We start from the raw sequence: 20,682 nt of genomic DNA, 5'->3' as shown, positions 1-20,682 counted from the left end.
GTTATAGGAAACGGTCTACTTGCGCATGCTCACGTGGCGTGGTCGTGTGTAACTACTAACTTTTTATTTTACGATTACCCCCTTACTACCATAATGATAATTCATTGATATCTTTGTTGGAGATAAAATATTAGACTCATTAGATTCAAATAACAGGAAAATAATTATTCAAATAGATTCAGAAATAAAATAAAAATTATAGCATCGTTATTTAGCATTCACTCATGTAGAATTGCAATTAAAACGAGAATAACATGTTTTTCTACTATTAACTGTGAAATATTTTTTGAAAAAGCGGTTTATTTTTATCAAATGTTTTTAGTACAAGGAAAATCAAATGAATTTCTGCTAGCGAAATTAATTCTGTCAGTACAATGGACAATAAAATTGACACGTATTAGATATTGCTTAGACGCTAGAAAAAAAAATGTTTAAAAAGTCATTAAATAATAAATAGTGAATATATTGACACATTCTTGGCAACAACAAAAATCTTGGTCTTCAGTTCAGCTATGCTCTTCTCGTTATATATAATGAGATTTTTTATTACCGATTCGCGAATTTAAACGTAGGTCATAATTGCTTTAAAATTAATAAACGAAAAATATTTATAATTTTAAAATTTATAGTAAAATTGGTAAAACATAAAAAAATCATACGATTTTCCTTGTTGATTTACAATTTGGTACTAAAAACTTACTCATGTAATATAATTAATGACAACTTTTGTCCCATTATTTCGAAAGTCATTACCATTTTAAAATATAGACCGGAAGTGAGACGTGTGTATGACAATTTGTACATTAGATATTTTTCGGATGTACCTCTCCCCCGCTTTCGTATAAATATAATAATGGCTTTTCAAGTACTAGTCCAAAAGCGTTCTCGACCCAGTAATTTTCAGTTAGATCACATTTTATTTTTTAGTCTAGTTAAATTTTTGTTGACACCCTTATAAGGTATAACGGATGAATTAAAAAAGCAATTAATAACTGATAAATAAAAAAATACATGAAATTTAAATATACCGAAAAAAAAATTTCTTAACAGAATTATTTTTGTATGATAAATTGAGTGGTTAGCGTTAAAAGAAACATTTTGTATAGGGATGGACTGAAACCTAAAATCTTTAAAAAATTAATTTTGTGGAGGTTCTACAAAATAATATTTTATATTTTGTCGAAATAATTAATTTTCTATTAATTATATCAAATACCGTAAAATGTGCGATTTCATCCCTTCTTATATAACTTCTGGAGTTTTATAAACTTTTATTACAATATTTCTTAAGGTCTGTGTATGTGCCCTCAATTTTTTTTTCAGTATATTAGTTATGGCTAGGGTTTGGAACATTTATAAATATGTTTGTACGACATCCGATACATCCAACGCCATGAAATTTTATCATAGGTCTATACAGTACTATAGGAACATTTTTTGTTATAAGGGGAGAATGATCCCTCTTGATGTTAATTATAAATTATACATGTTAATTAAGGTAAAGGAAAACATGAATTCGAGATGACTAAAATAAGCTTTATAAATAAATGCATAATGTACCGAACCTATGACGATAAGAAAATAGTTAATAGTGTAATTTTTCAATAAATATCAAGGTCAGTGTACATAGAGCATATTTCTGAACTAGTGAAATTCTATGATTCTAAAAATAGTTATTAATTTTAACATATCTACGGCATGACGAAGTTTTATGTCCAACAAAAAGTAATCCTACTTACATATTGATATTATTTCATAGTTAAACTAAAATAATTAAGTGTTAAAATGTTGATATTTACTTAATTCTTTACAAAAAAAAAACATCAATTTATAATAATGTAATTTTTTTACTCACCGTCTTCCATTTTGTTGAATGCTTCAACTCAGAATTACCAAACTTCTTTTAAGATACAAGAAATGTAGCTTGAATCAATAATAATACAATTATATATAGTTGTATGATTTTTTGGAAGGGTTAAAATTAACTTATGGACTTGTATTGCGTAAGTTGTGCAAAAAATTCAACTGCGCGCCGAACTACTACACGATTAGTTTATAAAATGAATACGTATTTATGACGAGTTTGCGCGTTGCACCGACACTTTTTGCGCATGTTCATTAACGTCTATATGCATAGAAATATTTTCCACCGCCGTTCACATGTTAATGGACATAAACTCTCCTATTTTTTATGTTATTTGCTGAAAGGGAAACACAAGTGAAGTTCAAGTGCAAGGACAAATAAAATCATTACTTTCTCTGATGTTATTTAACTAATTTGTAATTTCAATAATTAAGATGTTACCTATACATGTCCGTTATTGACATGTATTATACAATTTAAATTTTTTAAAAACGTAGGTAAATTTAACTTAGCCAAGTTAAACGAAAACGGGCATTTAAATTACTGTTTTTTGGAAATAGTTTATTCATTACATAAGCTTGACTTTTTTCATTAGTGCACCCAGAGAAAAACCTCGATCTATATAATAAATTCATTGTTCAATTTGATAAATATATCATTACTATTGAATCAATGATATATTTATCAATATGATATTTTTTTTTCTTGTCTTGAACAATAATTATTTATAAGAATAGTTATTTTGTTCGTATTAATAAAACATTATCATAAACCCTTGATAAAATTTCTCTTTCAATTTTGATTGAGGTTTTTCTTTGGGTGTGTAAGAAGTATAAATAAAAACGATCGAATTAACTGAGCGTTTTTGTAATTAATATATATTATTACTTAGTACAATACTTCTGGAAAATATTTTTTATACACAATATTAGAATATAAAATATATATAGATATAATGGATTGTGTCCTTACGACTCCTCTTAGATCCGCAACTGTTCTAAATTTTATTTTACAATTGAAACTTAAAAGATGTTTAGTAAAATATATTAACAATACTTTTCACATTTTATAAATGTTATGAGTGTCTTATAAAGAAATACTTTGGTAGGTAACATTAATATAATGATAAACAAAAAAAAATATTAGAAATATTCCATATCCTAAAGGAAATGTGATTTGAGCTATCTTGTCAATTGTTTTTGCTACACGAATGGAATCTGATAGAACTTTTTTGCATTGTTCGTGCTGGAAAATAAAAGAAGGTTACATTAAATTCTATTTTAATTATTTTGAGGTAATACTAATATTATGGAATATATATACTTAATTATGGAGTATCAAGGGAAATTTTTGGTGTGTCTGTTGCTACTTTTTCTCAACTATTACCTGACCGATTTTTTTCAACGATACGTGAAAAGACCATAAATCATATATAGTTGAAGAATAAGCTCTTAAAAACTGGAAACATTTTTCTCGTTCTCTCTAAATGAGTGAAATCCCCTCAAAAATGTTGATTTTTAAAATCGGTAATTTTTGAAATTTTTTTCTTAATACTGCCTTAACTTTTTTAAAATGAACGAAACAAAATAATTTTTTTATGTAATTAGTATAGGTATTTCCTTTTCTTTTGGTATAATTTTTTTTATAATTTGACCAACAGAGGGATTTAAAATAGTAGCTTTTGCACAAACATTTAATATTTTCAACTTAAGTTTTGAAAATGTTCCGGAAATACTCTAAGCTTTAATATTATGTTAAATAAAAGCTTATATTATGTACATAAGTTACAAAAAAATTGTCTCGATACCTTGTATTCTTTATGTAAACGGCCTTAAATTTAAATAAAATATGTGATTTGGTTGTAAGAAATCATCATTTTTTATATTGTTATATTTTTTAATTTTAATTTTATTTTTCTATTAATTTGTCTATATTTTAAATCAAACTATATAGCCTATAAGAGAAAGCGGATAATTACCTTATTTAACCCCTTTTTACAAAAATTTAATACTAATGCATTAAGAATATTAAAAGGAAGGAAGCTGCCCTTTAAAAAAAAAAAATTCTAGCTAATAACGGCTTATGATAAATTGAGGTAACAATATACAAGTGATTATTTTAATAACCACTCTTATCCACTCGATTTCTCTTAAAATAATAATTATTTAAAAAAAATTCTGTTCGGTATTTTTTAGTGAAACTGAAAAAACTTAATAATTAATAAATCAAGAAATTTATAAAATTAAAAAATACCGAACAGAATTTTCTTAATATAATTATTATTTTAAGAGTAATCAATTGGCTTATATTAAAAGAATCTCTTTGTAAACAACGACTTAACAACTTTTTATAATTTCTTCGTAAAAATTACAATACTAAATTAATATTATTTTTGTTGTAACTCAAAAATATAAATGATAATTGTATATATGTAGTTATTTAAAGAGATTTTAGATTAGTGGAAACTCTAATGACCTTAAGCCTAATCCTATTCTATATGAGTTACTTTTTACATCGGGTTCAGTGTTCCAAAGGTATTTTTACTAACATAATCTTAAAGAAACACAAATATATATACATACAGAATGTTCAAAAAGTAAAGAAACAGGTCAACTGTTACAAACAATGAGAACAACAGAAACCAGTTGAACTTTCTGAACACCATTCATATGTATGTGACTGTGAGAGATTCTATGTACTAGTGTTGTTTAAGACAATGTAAACCCGTCTTTTTATACTTTTTTAAATTTAATTACGGGATCAACATCATTAGATTGACATATTGTTTTATTGTGATCAAAGTTTAAAATATTTTCTTTTAATGCACAGTAATATGACTAATAAGATAATTGCATAATTTTTGTGACTTTAATACTACTATTACAAAAATTTAATATAATACATATTTATTTATGTTCTATAATTATAAACAATAATACTAATTATTATTATTATACAATAATAATTGTAATCAGGATACAAATAAGGAAATAGAAAGGAGGTCATGTTGTTTTCTAAATAATTCAATAATTCCTTCTAAAAATTAAATACTGACAGTGATTAAAATCCTTATTATACTTATTGTATCGTTGTAAATAATATTTAGATATATGTCATGATATAAATTTGAATAATTGTTGTAATGGTGACACATCGTGGCTTATTGGATATTTCTAGAAAATTATTGTTTCTGTCCGGATCGATGTGTTGCAATGATAAAAATATCATGTGGGTATTTTAGATAATCGATAAAAAAAGTGATAGCGTAACAAAAGGTAAACTGTTGGACTAATTACATAGTACGAAACACATGTTCTTTGTCATTTATCCTAATTCTTATGTCAAAAGTATAATGTTATCTTAGAACAAGTTATTTTATTTTAGCGTAAATATGAAAATGGCCTGTCGTTTTTAGTCAATTTATTCATACTTTTTCACTTTATAATAAATAATCAAGAAGTTTTTTACAATTAAAGTAAAGTTACATTTTCTTGGTTAATTACATAAATGTATATTAAAAAGTTAACTATTTTAAAATTTCTTCGTTAACACAAACTTTTATAATGCATTTTTTAAAGTGGATAAATCATAGTTATATCTGTTAAATATCTATTAATAACCAATAGTTCAATGTTCTTCTAGACAAAAAATATATATGATTTTATAAATAATTTATGCTTGAAATATTGAAATAAATTACATGAATAATATATTTTGAAATTACATGTATAATATAAATATAAGTCTCTGAATCTATAAAACTTCGGAAAAACGCCAAATTCTTTTATTTATAAAATGTGTAATATAAGATTAAAAAAAAAAAAATCAAAATAAGGATTTTTATTAGTTAATATCGGATTTTAACCAAAACATTAAATTTAGATCCTCTAAAAACCATAATTAAACTTAAAAAAAAAATGTTCTAAGGCGTGAAACCAAAAGGTAACCGCTAAAAACATAAAGGTCTCAGACCCTACTTTAAAGTAGTAATATTAATTATCATAACAACATGATTTGTACAAATCAGTATTGAGTTTGAAGTGTATAATTTTTATTATTTGAATGTTAAATCCATCGGTTAACTTGAATAAAAAGTATTTATTGATATATTTGTAATTTTATATAATTAATGTAGTATTAATGTTATATAATAAATTAGTACTAATCATATTAAATGATTAAGGAATACAAAGATGGTTGAGAGCAATGCTTCCCACGCTATATTAATATGAAAAAATATTTATCTTATTTCCGTCAGCGGTGATATGTCACTCTTTTATTGCTCTTATGATCATAAAGATGTTTACCTTAATATGAATCGTGTATAGAATTTTACTTAGTAAGAAAATTATGAATATTTATTCAATTTTTGAAAAAATTACAAATAGTAAGTATAAATGATATAAATAACATTTCTTATTTCATACTAACTTGTAAGGCAAATTATTATTTATATTATAACCATGATCATAATTATGGGATTTTACATTTACATTTTACATTTAGAAACAATAAAACTTCAAAATATTATTGGAAATTTGTTATAATTGTTATAATTACACCCAGAGAAAAACCTCGATCTATATAATAAATTCATTGTTCAATTTGAAAAATATATCATTACTATTGAACCTATGATATATTTGTCAATATGATAATTTTTTTCTTGTCTTGAACAATAATTATTCATAAGAATAGTTATTTTGTTCGTATTAATAAAACATTATCATAAACCCTTGATAAAATTTCTCTATCAAAATTGATTGAGGATTTTCTTAGGGTGTATAACGAGGAATTTACCTCGTTTTGTGGCTTCTTCACTAGAAAATCATTTTCAAGATTAGAAGACGTGGTTTCATTTTCCTGAAAAAATATATAAAATAAAATTAGTGTGACGTTTTAAATATTATTTTATTATGTTCTAAAGGTCATTTCAATTTTTTGGTATGCATAGATAAAGAAAAGCTGTTATATATTTATAGGAACCGTATGAGATAGGAGTGGTGGGACATATACCGCAGGCCTGTGTACATATACTGCTATTATAGGTACATTATATATACCTAGTGTACTATAACACAATGGGATCGCGGAACAGTGGGGACTTGGTATAGTTGGGTCCAGTATAGATTTAATCTGACAGTGATTAAAATCACTATCAAAAAGAAAAAAAGAAAATCGTTAAGATTAATATGCAGTCAGGAAATTTTATAATTACTATTTACAGTAATTTTATCAGAAAAGTTCGATTTTTTTTACATTTTTATCTTAATAGATCACTTAAATAAAAATCATAATAATTATTTCTAATTAACTTTTAGTGTTTAAAATGATTCTACAATGGAAATATTCAGAACTTAATTAATTTAATGATTTACTTTAACAAAAAGAACCAATAAAACAAAATTTGGTAAAAAGATTTACTCAATTGAGCTTATTATAAAATTTGATTATAATTATAAAATTCTCCTGAATTAATAATGATGAATTCAGGAGAAACTAACCAACAATTTTGGAATATTATAATCTAGTAATAGCACACACAAATAGAGTAAATGTATTATGAAATTACAAAGTAAAATGATTTAATTTTGTTGTTGAAACCTATAATATCAAATTATCATATCCACAAATTAGACACAAAAAAAAATCACATAGTAAAATAATATTAACATGAATTAGAAATTTCTTCTCACGAGGGCAGACTATAGTGATGGGATCCTTGATATTTATTGAAGTTATTGAATCTAAATGAGATAAAAATTAAATGATATGAACATTTTTTTCTAACTCAAAAAAAATGTAAAATATTAATAAACACCGGCGGATTCGAACCTCGTACCCTAGGTGTAGAAGAAACAAGTGTTACCGATTCGCCAACTGTTCGTTGTTTTATTCGCGTGATAAAATTAGCAAATTAAGTAACTCAAATTTAAAAATTACTATTTCGACTTTAAAAAAGTAAAAATTTTTTAATAAGATTAATTTTTTATGTCTTTTGAACTTTATTCTATGTCAATTAAATTATATAATATTCATGAAAGTCAGTGTATTGCCCTTATAAGATATTTTAAAATAAAATAAAATACAAAACACAGGATTTTAACACAAAAATAGCATATTTTTGAAAACGATAGCCATTTGCGCATAGAAGATAGGTCGTTGGGAAAAATTATTTTTTTTTAATTTTATAGTACATGACATAAGCTTTAATTTTATATATGTTGAAAGGACACAGTATTTCCGGAACATTTTCAAAAGTTAAGTTGAAATAGTTAGTTTTTGTAAAAAAGTTACTATTTTAAATCCCCCCAGTGAGCAGAATAAGTGTTAGATTTTCAAAAAAAATGATACCAAATGAAAGGAAATTACCTAAGGTTTCAGTACAAAAAAATAATATTTTAATTTGTTAATATTTGAAAAAGTTATGGCAGTTTTAAGTACAAAAAACATCCCGATAAAAGGTGATTTTAAAAGATCATAAAAGATGATTAAAGGACGTAGTATTTCCGGAACATTTACAAAAGTTAAGTTGAAAAAGTTAAATTTTTATGCAATGTTTCAAGTTTTGAACGTCCCCTTTATAAGGAGAAATTGTCCAATTTTAATAAACAGTATGTCAAATGAAAGATGTACTTATAATGTATTTAGAAAAAAAAAATTGTGCTGATACATACATTTTTCGAAAAGTTATAGCATTTTTAAGTTGAATATTTAAAATCGAAAATTTTAACACAAAAATAACGTTTTTATAACTACGGCAGCCGTTTGCATGCAGAAGATAAAGTGTCGGGTCAAATTTTTTTTTTTTATTTTATAGTACATAAAATAAGCTTTAACTTTATATATGTTTAAAGGACGCAGTATTTCCGGAACATTTTCAAAAATTAAGTTGAAAAAGTTAGCTTTTGTAAAAAAGTTGCAATTTTAAACCCCCCCCTGTGAGAAGAATAAGTGTTAGATTTTCAAAAAAATGATATCAAATGAAAGGGAAATTATCTAAGGTTTTAGTATAAAAAAAAATTATGTTGATTTGTTGATTTTTGAAAAAGTTATGGCAGTTTTAAGAAAAAAAGTGAAAAAAATGACAAAATTTACTGATTTTAAAAATTGTAATTTTTTTGGAGATTTCCCCCATTTACAGGGAACGAGGAAAATTTTTTCAATTTTTAAGGGTAATGTCTTTAACTAGATACAATTTGTGATCTTTTGACGTATTGTTGAAAGAAATCGTTCCAGTAGGAGCTGAGAAAATGTGGCAACAGACATAAAACAAAAAAAATATGGTAAAATTAATAACTTCTCAGCTTCTCATCGAAGTTAAAATTAGGGCTATTTTTGGCTTCTATTTTTAATTTTTAAACTTTTTTAATACTTATTAATTTTTGGTCAATTATATGAAGATTAATGTACTGTTATTTGTGTTAAAAAAAATGAATATTACAAACAGAAATCAATAATTTATTGATTCAGTAATTTATAACCACAATTTTCCTAAATTAATTAATTTCAGAATATATGATTAATTCTTACTAAATAGTTTTTTTCTTTTTTTTCAGAACGATTATTTTTCAAGTTGGGTTTCCTTCTTCCAATGAAATTTACAACAACGAATTCTATAAAACTTGCGTACACAAAAAACATGCCCACACCATCCCAAACGTTCATAGTTACTAGATTAGCAACATCCGGTAAAGTTCGTCGAAAACTGTTGGATGTCGTAAAATAATTCAACATTGTTGTTACACCTACGTATAAAAATCTTATAATTGAAAAACACAAATTTAATTAAAATGTAATATATAAAATTAACCTATTATAGTTCTGGCTGGTACTGCATTCCACTCTAAAAAGAAAGTTATAAATGATGAAGTTACTAAAATGAAACTTGGGATAAATATCGTGGAAATGTAAAATGTTTTGTCTCTACTGAATATTAAATCTACTTGTAAACAGCTAAAATTTCCTGAAAGTACAATAAATAAAATTATTTTATCATTTATAAAAAATTAATTTTTATAATTATCATGTAATCTTATTTACTAATTATTAAATATATGTAATTCTCTGAATTTATTAATAACTGAATAATTCCGAAATTCAATTATATTGTATCATTTTTTTTTTTTTACTTATGACAATATTTAAGAATAATGAATTTTCAATAAAAATAATTTTTGTTTAATATATTTGAGCATCTAATCTTATATAATATATGCATCCAGTACTGTGAAAGTAATAAATAATAATGGAATTTATAAAACCAGACTTCATGGATGATTTCTATCACCAATAACTAGAATAAAAGTTTTTATCATGACAAAATTATGGTTTATAATTACATAAATGGTTTCATGTCATCAGTATTTAACATTTTTTTAACTTCAATGAATTCATTATCATGTTTTTTTTATAAAAAATATGGTTTAAAAAGTATTTTCTCAAATCTTTAAATTAATTGTTCATGAGTTAATATCAACTGTTATTATTTTTTTTTACTTTAAATGACAATTTAAATAAAAATTGCCATTTTTCCTTTCCTCTTCCTTTTTAATTGACTTTCGTGGGAAATAATTCTAGTCAAAAATTAAAACTTTAGAAGTATATTTTTATTTATCCCAGTGGATAGGGGATAAGAATACTTCCATGGCCCCTCTCCCAGTCGTAAGAGGCGACTAATGAGGTTGCGACAGCTGGCGTAAAATTTTTGTCAAATAGTATGAGGTATCCTAAACAAAACTTCGGCGAATTGTCCCATCTCGGATGTAAGCGGGGACAACAGGTGAGAGGGAATAAAGTAGTTAAAAATGGAGAAGGCCTAAGGAATAAAGTGTTTGATACCAGCTGGACAACTTGTGCGGTAGCTGTTTCACCAGTCATGTGTACAGGTCTACCCAACGCTTGTAGTGTCGACGGTGTAAGAACAGCACAATTTAATTCTAGACTGGACTCGTGTATAAGGGATAAAGATAGATACAAAGTAAGAATAAGTAATTAGAATGTTGGATCATTAACTGGTAGAAATAGAGAATTAGTAGAAGTATTGAAGAGGAGAATAATTAACATTTGTTGTTTGCAGGAAACTAAGAGGAAAGGAGAGAAATCGAGGGAAATAGGTAAGGGCGATAAAATAATATAGTAAGACAGAGTATATAGAGTACGAGTTTGACAAAGAAGAACACGAGGTTGGTGAAATGAGGACGTCAGTGACAATAGGTGAGGACGTGATAGGAGATGTAGAAAGTTTTAAGTATTTAGGATCAATTGAATTGGAGAGAAACGTCTGGTGTCTTATGCAATAAAAGAATTTCAATGAGGCTGAAAGGTAAATTCTACAAGACTGTAGTGATAGTATGATGTAGGATATGGAACGAACATATAAAAGGGAGTATAGGTGTAACGTCAATCGTGGATAAGATGAGAGGAAATAGACTTANTAAGATGAGAGAAAATAGACTTAGATGGTTTAGTCATGTTATGAAGATAGAAGAATCGGAATCTATAAGAACAATTATAGAAATGAATGTTGAAGGAAGAAGAGGTAGAGGAAGACCAAAAAAGAGATGGAGGGATGCTATTGAATGCGATATGAGGACGGCTGATGTAAACGTAGATGATGTGGGAGATCGTGTCAAGTGGAAGTTTAGGATTAGGGTGGCCGACCCCAAGTAGTTGGGATTAAGGCGAGATAGAAGGAGAGAAGTATATTTTTATTTTAATTATACATATATTCAATATAATATTAAAAAAAATTAGGGTTACATTCATATTTAAATTAAAAGAAAATTTTAATTTAAATTAAATTTTTAAAAATACCTCTCCATCTTTCAGTTGCATCACATTCATTTGTACGATTTCTTTCCAAATAAGCGTTTACGGTTTTAAAATAATGATATTTTTTCATGTATTTCTTATTGTTATCCCATTGGTATTTCACATCTATATTCTCATATGATACTTAAAAATAGTTTATTAAGAACTATTAAAATTTTTTTTGTTATGCTTATCTTCAATTATTTTAAATTAACAACATTTTTAGATATGTAGGTCTATAGATGTATTTTTATATTAAACCTATAACTAAATAATCAATAATTTCAAGTTTTAATTCAAAAAACAAACATTTTTTATGTCGACTATGGTTACTCAAAGATTTTTATATTTATTGTAACTATTCTTAAGTTAGATTTGGTGCTATTGCATAATTATTCAACTTACTACTTTCCATTGAAAAAGTGCATAATGGTGTATCAAATGGAAACACGTTCATGAACCCTTGACAGTTTAACAATAAATGATGTCTATAAAATAGTAATAATATCAAAGTACAATTTTTTAGTAAAAAAACAGTGTAGTTGAGATTTAGGTGTGAATCTGGCATTGAATGTATCAGTATACACAGGTGCGATTTTTTAGTGGACATGGGAGAATTGTCACAATTCCCAAATGTTTATTAAAGATATTAGTGGTCTGTATTTTAAAAGTCTTATATTGTGGTTTTTTTAAATTATTTAGGTAATTTAGTCAGTAAATTTATCACTAACAATCGACAAGATTTATTTCAGACTTCCCTAAAAAAATCTCTAGAATCACCCCTGAATATATACTGAAATCAAATAATAATCAACACGTTTCACTGAGAATGTGAATACAAATTCGATCACCTAGTTGTTTATAATTTCAGGACTGATTAAATTTCGTTTGATAATATATATTGTGAAAAGAAACAATTATATAGAATGTTAAGTAAATAAAGAGACGCGTTTCACTGTTCTTATTGTTTATAACAATTGACTTATATCATTCTTATTTGCTGAACAAGCTGTATATTTTTTATTCTTTGGCTTTTTCTATGGAGACATATCTTGAGGACCTTTCTTTTTTAACTTTAAATGCTTTACTTATCCAATAATTTAATTTACTTAAAAAAACGCGGTTATTCTAGATTACTAGCCGAAATGACGACATTTTCAACTAAAATCGTAAAGGACTGTTTGTCTTGCATAATCAGTATACACAGATTAAGAAGTTCTTACGAACTGAGATGTATTTTGTTAATTAATTTTTTTTCTACAATAACTAGGTATTTTCAATGTATGCAATAAAAATTTGGTGGTTAGGTAGAAATATAAGTGTTTATTTTAAAAATAATATTTACTTAAATACCTTGTAGTATATTCAACTCGTCCATTTTCAAATATATTAAGAGAGTATTGAGCTGGTCTTTGAAAAGGTTTAAAATCACCATTCATATGAAAATTAACTTTTGGTAACCAAATTAAGTTTTGGTAATGGTATCCATTTAAAAATGTGTAATTTCTATTGTTAAACTGTAGTCTTTCATCATACCACTCTTGGCTGAGTAAAAACTCAATTTCATACTTCTATACAGAATAAAATTTAATGATTTAATTAAATATAAAATGTATTAGTTATTATAAGATATTAAAATTTATTTAACGGAAAAAATATATTCATTTATGAAAATAAGAGATATTCTGAGGTCCCTACCAAATCATAAAAATGAAATAATTTTTATTGCTCAAATAAATTTATCTGATAAATAATTTGTTTATTTTATTATTGGACGAAATTATTTCAACATTTAAGAAATGTATAAAATAAAAAAATATTTATCAATTTAAACAATACATATTTACTGCATTAACCAAAATTAGTCTGGTCTAGAAATCTAGGACGTGATGGCCTGGGGCTACCATTTATTTTAGAACCTCAAACTAAGTTTGAGGTTTTTTTACTATTAAGACCCATTAGGAAATTGTCTCTGGGGCCCCTATCAAATTTTTTCCCGACTCTTAATATCCATTGATAACTATATTATTTTTTGTTAACTAGTATTAAAATATATAAAACATTTAAGAAAATATTAATTACAATTTTTTTCATAGTATCATATGTATTTTTAGCAGAATCTGCTAGTTATACTTTAGTTACAACTAACACTGCTTACTCATTAAAATAAATAAATGAAAAAAATGGAAACATGATCTTCTATTTTAGAAATACACATGGCCGGATTAAGAGAGGGGACGTATTCCCGGCTCACGAGTATTATGCGCCTACAAAAAAAAATAATCTATTTTTATATTAGGCCTAATTGGTAAAATTATTTCATAAATTCAAAGTTATATTCTCATTATTAATTTTTATATGACTTGCATATTTTTTTCTGTATTGTAATAAAAACATTGTTTACAGTTTTTATAAAAAAAAATTTTCTTGCGGTCATTAATATATCTAATCCTGGTCCTCTTAATAGATATAATCTAGGTGTGGAAATACATTTATTATATTCTTACCTCACAAAGCTGTAATATACCGCCCTACTTATTTTAATTTTATTTGTAACCACATGTAACACAATCAAACGTCTTTATATAAAAAGGTTTTAACTTGAAATAATTTATTTTTCAATTAAGCGTTTTGAAATTAAAATTTTCATTAATTATTTTGATTTATTTATAATATATGGAGATAATTCTACTAAAAGTACGTTTTAATATTATAGCCATAAGTATTACGAATATAAATATCTTAATTATATATTTTTATTTAGACAAATAAATAACTTTCAATTTAAACGAAATCATAAAATAGAAAATAATAATTAATAATCTATAAATTATATGTAAATATTACATATAATTTTGTGTTTTAAATCGAGCTAACTTGTTTTTAATAAACACATGGACATAGTTTTTTAAGTTTGAAAGTTACATGAGTGTTTCTTTAACCTATTTATATGAAAAAGTAAATGTAAGTAATTGCGTTAGGACTTTTCCATTACAAAGCAACGTATAGTTAATTATTAATTATATTACCAGGCTCGTTTCATCAGGAGAACTGAGAGTGACCAATGCAATACTATTATTGATTATTAAAGGCTCTGTAAAATAAAGTTAAAAATATTCATGAATAAATTATGATATACAAAACGGTAATAAAATTTAAATACATTATTTTACATATTTTAGATTTGGACTCAAAATTGACAGGTTGACAAATTATGGTTATTATAGCTATACGCTTTAATTACAGTAATTATGCATTATGGTTATCTTAATTATCTATAAATAATAAGAATAACCGTTTTACACTGTATCCGTCACTCTCCTAAATAGTTCCAATTATCATGTGTGTTGACTTAATTTATCCGATTATTAAGGGTTGGGTTAAATATACCTTCTTAATTATAATAAAATTTGTGTAAATTTGGTATGGTGTTCAATTATATTTTAAATTTCAAAACCATTACAAATAAACATAACATTTGAAACGAACCGGTACATGAAGAAGACGACATACTTTACAATTAAAACCTACAATATAGAAAACAATTATGATATGTACATTAGGGTGACGCAAAAAAAATCGACTTTCAAAATTTTTATCAGACACCCCCTAGATTTATTAAGTATATAAAAAAAACATGTTTTGAAAATTTGAGATCGATAAAAAAATTTTTACAGGTCGCTCAAAGCGTTTTTCCTATTTTTATCAAAAATACCCCTTAATTATTAAAATGTGATTAAAATTCTAAATTTTGGTCAATTATAATCATCTATATATGTAAAATGTTGTATTTTTAACGTAGAAAACGATTTTATAATTTTTTTATTTCTAAGACCTATATTGATTACGTAATTTACCTTAACGTCTAAGTATATGGTACTTTTCGGATCGATCTGAAAGGGGTCAAAAATTTTTTTTAAGTTTTAAAAAATTGATAGTTAAATTAATTGTTGTGTTTATTATATGGTGTAAAATTTTTTTTTATTAATAATAAATATTAATACCTTATTTTCACGTTTTTTTAAAACTAAGTTTTGATTTTATCTTTATTGATTTCTATCAATAAAGATATCATTGTTTTTTTTTATATACTTAATAAATCCAGGGGGTGTCTGATAAAAATTTTGAAAGTCGATTTTTTTCGCGCCACCCTAATGTACATATAATCATTTTGATTATGGTGGCAATAAGTTGGCCTTTCTTTTGGTAGATCAAACAATATAAATTTTTGAATATATTAGCTTCGATGCGAAGCGGAGAAGGTATTAATTTTACTATGATCTGTTTTTTTTTATGTCTGTTGCCACTTTTTCTCAGCTCTCACCGAACGGATTTCTTTCAAAAATACGTCAAAAGATCACAAATCATATCTAGTTGAAGACATTACCCTTAAAAATTGAAAAAAATTCCCTCGTTTCCCGCAAATAGGGGAAATATCCAAAAAAATTACAAATTTAAAAATCGCTAATTTTCGAAATTTTTTCACTTTTTTTTCTTAAAACTTCCATAACTTTTTGAAAAATCAACAAATCAACATAATTTTTTTTTATACTAAAACCTTAGATATTTACCTTTCATTTGATATCATTTTTTTGAAAATCTATCACTTAACCTGCTCATTGGGGGGGATTTAAAATGGCAACTTTTTTACAAAAATTAACTTTTTCAACTTAATTTTTGAAAATGTTCCGGAAATACTGCGTCCTTTAAACAAATATCAAATTAAAGCTTATTTTATGTAATATCAAATGAAAAAAAAAAATTTGTCCCGACGACCTATCTTCTATGCGCAAATGATTACCATATTAAAAAAAATAACAAAAAACAAACGGTAGAACAGTGGGGTCGCGGCATAGTGGAGACATTGCATAGTTGGGTTCAGTATAGATTTAATCTGACANGGGTCCAGTATAGATTTAATCTGACAGTGATTAAAATCACTATCATAAGAAACGCTTCGATGCAAATCTGTAGATAGTATTTAATTTTAAAAATTTGATGGNGATGCAAATCTGTAGATAGTGTTTAATTTTAAAAAATTGATGGATAATTGCAAAAGCAACATCAACTTCTATTAAAATAAAATACAAAACACATAATTTTCATACAAAAATAGCATATTTTTGAATATGGTAGCCATTTGCGCATAGAAGATACGTCGTCGGGACAAATTTTTTTTTTTCATTTTGTAGTACATAAAATAAGCTTTAATTTTATATATGTTTAAAGGACGCAGTATTTCCGGAACATTTTCAAAAATTAAGTTGAAAAAGTTAGCTTTTGTAAAAAAGTTGCAATTTTAAACCCCCCCCTGTGAGAAGAATAAGTGTTAGATTTTCAAAAAAATGATATCAAATGAAAGGGAAATATTTAAGGTTTCAATACAAAAAAATATTATTTTTATTTGTTCATTTTTGAAAAAGTTATGGCAGTTTTAAGTACAAAAAACATCCCGATAAAATGTAATTTTTATCGCAAACATTACATTTTTTTTTAAATTTTCGACAGCCATTTGCACATAGAAGATAAGATGTCGGGACAAATTTTTTTTTTTCATTTGATAGTATATAACATAACCTTTGATTTGATATATGTTTAAAGGACGCAGTATTTCCGGAACATTTTCAAAAGTTCAGTTGAAAAAGATCTATGTTTTTTACAATATTTTAAGTTTTGAACGCCCCCTATATAAGGGGAAATTGTCCAATTTTAATAAAAAGTATGTCAAATGAAAGATGTACTTATAATGTATTTAGAAAAAAAAAATTTGTGCTGATATATACATTTTTCAAAAAGTTATAGCATTTTTAAGTTGAAAATTTAAAATCGAAAATCGAAAATTTTAACACAAAAATAGTGTTTTTTTAACTACGGCAGCCGTTTAAATGTAGAAAAAAAAGTGTCGGGACAAATTTTTTTTTTTCATTTTGTAGTACATAAAATAAGCTTTAATTTGATATATGTTTAAAGGACGCAGTCTTTCCGGAACATTTTCAAAAATTAAGTTGAAAAAATTAATTTTTGTAAAAAAGTTGCCATTTTAAATCCCCCCCAATGAGCAGGTTAAGTGATAGATTTTCAAAAAAATGATATCAAATGAAAGGTAGATATCTAACGTTTTAGTATAAAAAAAAATTATGTTGATTTGTTCATTTTTAAAAAAGTTATGGCAGTTTTTAGTAAAAAAAAATGGAAAAAATCGAAAATTAGCGATTTTTAAATTTGTAATTTTTTTGGATATTTCCCCCATTTGCGGGGAACGAGGGAATTTTTTTCAATTTTTAAGGGTAATGTCTTCAACTAGATACGATTTGTGATCTTTTGACGTATTTTTGAAAGAAATCGGTCCAGTGAGAGCTGAGAAAAAGTGGCAACAGATAAAAAAAAAAAAAAAAAAAACACATCATAGTAAAATTAATACCTTCTCCGCTTCGCATCGAAGCTAATATGCTATTTGAACAAATTTTTTTTTTTAATTAAACACTATCTACAGATTTGCATCGAAGTGTTTTTTATGATAGTGATTTTTAATCACTGTCAGATATCATCCATACTGAACCTAACTATGCCACGACCCCACTGTGCCACCACCTCACTGTGCCGCCACCCCACTGTGCTTAATTTTTTATTTTTATTAAACTTTATTTTTTATTAAACTGAAGAGTTCCTGTCAAACTTAAACTTTTTTTTTGAATTGAATAAATTTTTATTTTTGATACTGAGAGTGTTGTATTTAATAACAATTAAGTTAAAAGATACAGAAATTAAAAATTCAACAAAAACTTAAGCGATGCTTTTAATTGACGTAATCACTATAATTATAAAAAAACTTAATAAGTAAAATAAATTGTAATAACGGTTATTTTTTTCAATTTAATGTCTTTATACATAGTTAAATTTAGTTAAGAAAAAGTAAGTGTATTTTATTTTGTAGTAGAATGCTATGATAAAATCAAATTTTCAAATATTTAATTAATTTGAATAAAAAATATATATTAAAATTTTATTAAAACAAATTATTTTATAATTATACATTTAAACTAATTATTTTGTGAATAGTGTTTTATTTCCAATTAAAGTCTACACATAATTCTTTGGTTTCATTTAGTATCTTTCCATTAAGGCAATGTTATAATGGATACTATGTTAAAATTATATTATATTTTAATATTTATATTATATTGATTTTATTATTGATATTACTAAAAGTTTTACAGTTAAACATCAATTTTTATGTTTTTTTATACTTTTAATGATCAATGTATTTATTCATTACAAAAATTTACAACACACATTCGCCTTGAATATTAAATAGTATATTATTAAAAAAGTGTACAGTAATTATTTATAATTGTGGGACCTTGATTAAGAAAAAGTAGGTTTAATTATTTTTAAATCATTCTAAGAAGTTTAATTAAAAATATATTTCATATCAGCCTACTTCAGCTGTGAGAAATATAAATTATTACTACTAATATAATTTTAATGTATATACCAAAAATGAACATATTTGATTTTATAAAATAGTTATTTTTAAAATCATGCTTAACAGCAAGAGTAAACAATATTAAAAATTATTTAAAAAAAACCAAAGAACTATTGCTTGCTCACCTAAATTAAAATTTACTGGATAGATTCAAATTTAAATAATAAAAACTTCTTCTACCTTTAAAAGTTTGTATCAACATTGATAAGTCATTTTTTCTCAAATTATACCTCATTCAGTCGTCCATTATTAGAATACAAAATTTATAAATTATTGATAATTTTAATATTATAATTAGTATTCAATTGAATACTCTAATAAAAATAATTAATAAAAACAACCTTTTTAGTGTTATTATAACAATGAATGTAAATCGTCAATATTCGATAACACTATAATTTGTCTTAGTCTGTAAGTTTTCGTGGAAAATAACCATCGATAAATTCTCAGCAGTCCAGGCAACAGAAGCACGTGACAATCCAACTCAACCTTGAACAGTTTTTTCGTGATATACAATCACTTATCACCTTAAAACATATTTCTCCGTCACAACCGAAAAGTGCAATTTTAACACAGTTTTTATTTGATAAATCATAATATCATTTAAAATAATAAACATCTCTTAACGCCATTTTTCTGTTATAATGATTTCATTGGTTTGACAACTGAATTATAGAATCATTATTTTGGCTATATAAACTATATTGTGCGGTTTCTTTAACCGAACATGTCGGTAATAATTTCTAACCGCATTGATTCAGTTATTCTAACTAAACGTATTCGGTAGAAAAAAAAATAGTATGGTTTTTGTTATCTTTTTAAGTTCAACATTTTATGAATATTGTGAGTTAAAACTTTTAACTTATGGTATTCATAGAACTCCTTAAAAGTAATATAAATTTTAATTATTAAAGGTAATGAATAAATTTAGATAGATTTTGTCGGAATGATTCTAGCGACTTGCAATACATGTGTACATATACAGAGACAAGACTACAATATCATTTATTTTATATTTTACTTAAATATACAAGTGAATATAATTTTATTATATTATAATAAAAATAATTAAAAACTGAACAAATTAATTTTTTTGTTTGGCCTCTTTAGCTTGGGAAAATTATGGTATTTTTCATGTTTTAGTAAAATATACACGGTCGAGTTTTAAAATTTCTTTAAAAAACAGAATTGACCGTGTCCCTTCTACTATCACTTAGTACGAAAAAAAAATATTTGGACGATTAAATCATCCAAAATTTCTGTTTAAATATGTTTATCTAAGAAGTACATACGAACATTAAATTCCCATTGGTAGATAAAGACGAACAGCGAAGTATTTAGATATTTAATATGTACTTTATAATGCTTTAACTTCTTGAAAAGTATATGGATCAACACAATTTTTTTATGAGAAATAATATTTTTTAATAATCCCTTTTTCATTCGACATACTTTATCTTAAGCAGGGTATTAATAAGGAAATAGCAGATCATGTAGCTTTTGGAATAATCCATCAATT

At 25.2% G+C, this 20,682-nt stretch overlaps 1 protein-coding gene across 3 annotated transcripts in view; it reads right to left on the bottom strand.

Annotated features, from left to right (window-relative positions):
• Positions 1-1,854: 1,854 nt before the first annotated feature.
• LOC126895861 (glutamate-gated chloride channel) overlaps positions 1,855-20,682 on the bottom strand; it is a 28,828-nt gene continuing 10,000 nt past the window's right edge. For all 3 annotated transcript variants that reach the window (XM_050668137.1, XM_050668138.1, XM_050668136.1), the window contains 8 exons: positions 14,707-14,771; positions 13,031-13,248; positions 12,083-12,165; positions 11,681-11,821; positions 9,678-9,830; positions 9,398-9,612; positions 6,665-6,727; positions 1,855-3,109 (listed from right to left, as the gene is read on the bottom strand). In XM_050668137.1, coding sequence (XP_050524094.1) covers positions 2,951-3,109; positions 6,665-6,727; positions 9,398-9,612; positions 9,678-9,830; positions 11,681-11,821; positions 12,083-12,165; positions 13,031-13,248; positions 14,707-14,771 — 1,097 coding nt within the window. In that variant the 3' untranslated portion in view covers positions 1,855-2,950. The remainder of the gene's footprint in view (positions 3,110-6,664; positions 6,728-9,397; positions 9,613-9,677; positions 9,831-11,680; positions 11,822-12,082; positions 12,166-13,030; positions 13,249-14,706; positions 14,772-20,682) is intronic.

This window comes from Daktulosphaira vitifoliae, unplaced genomic scaffold (assembly GCF_025091365.1).
Source record: "Daktulosphaira vitifoliae isolate Bord-2020 unplaced genomic scaffold, ASM2509136v1 Scaffold_1, whole genome shotgun sequence".
NCBI classification, from domain to species: domain Eukaryota; kingdom Metazoa; phylum Arthropoda; class Insecta; order Hemiptera; family Phylloxeridae; genus Daktulosphaira; species Daktulosphaira vitifoliae.
This window is presented reverse-complemented; position numbering and strand designations above follow the sequence as displayed.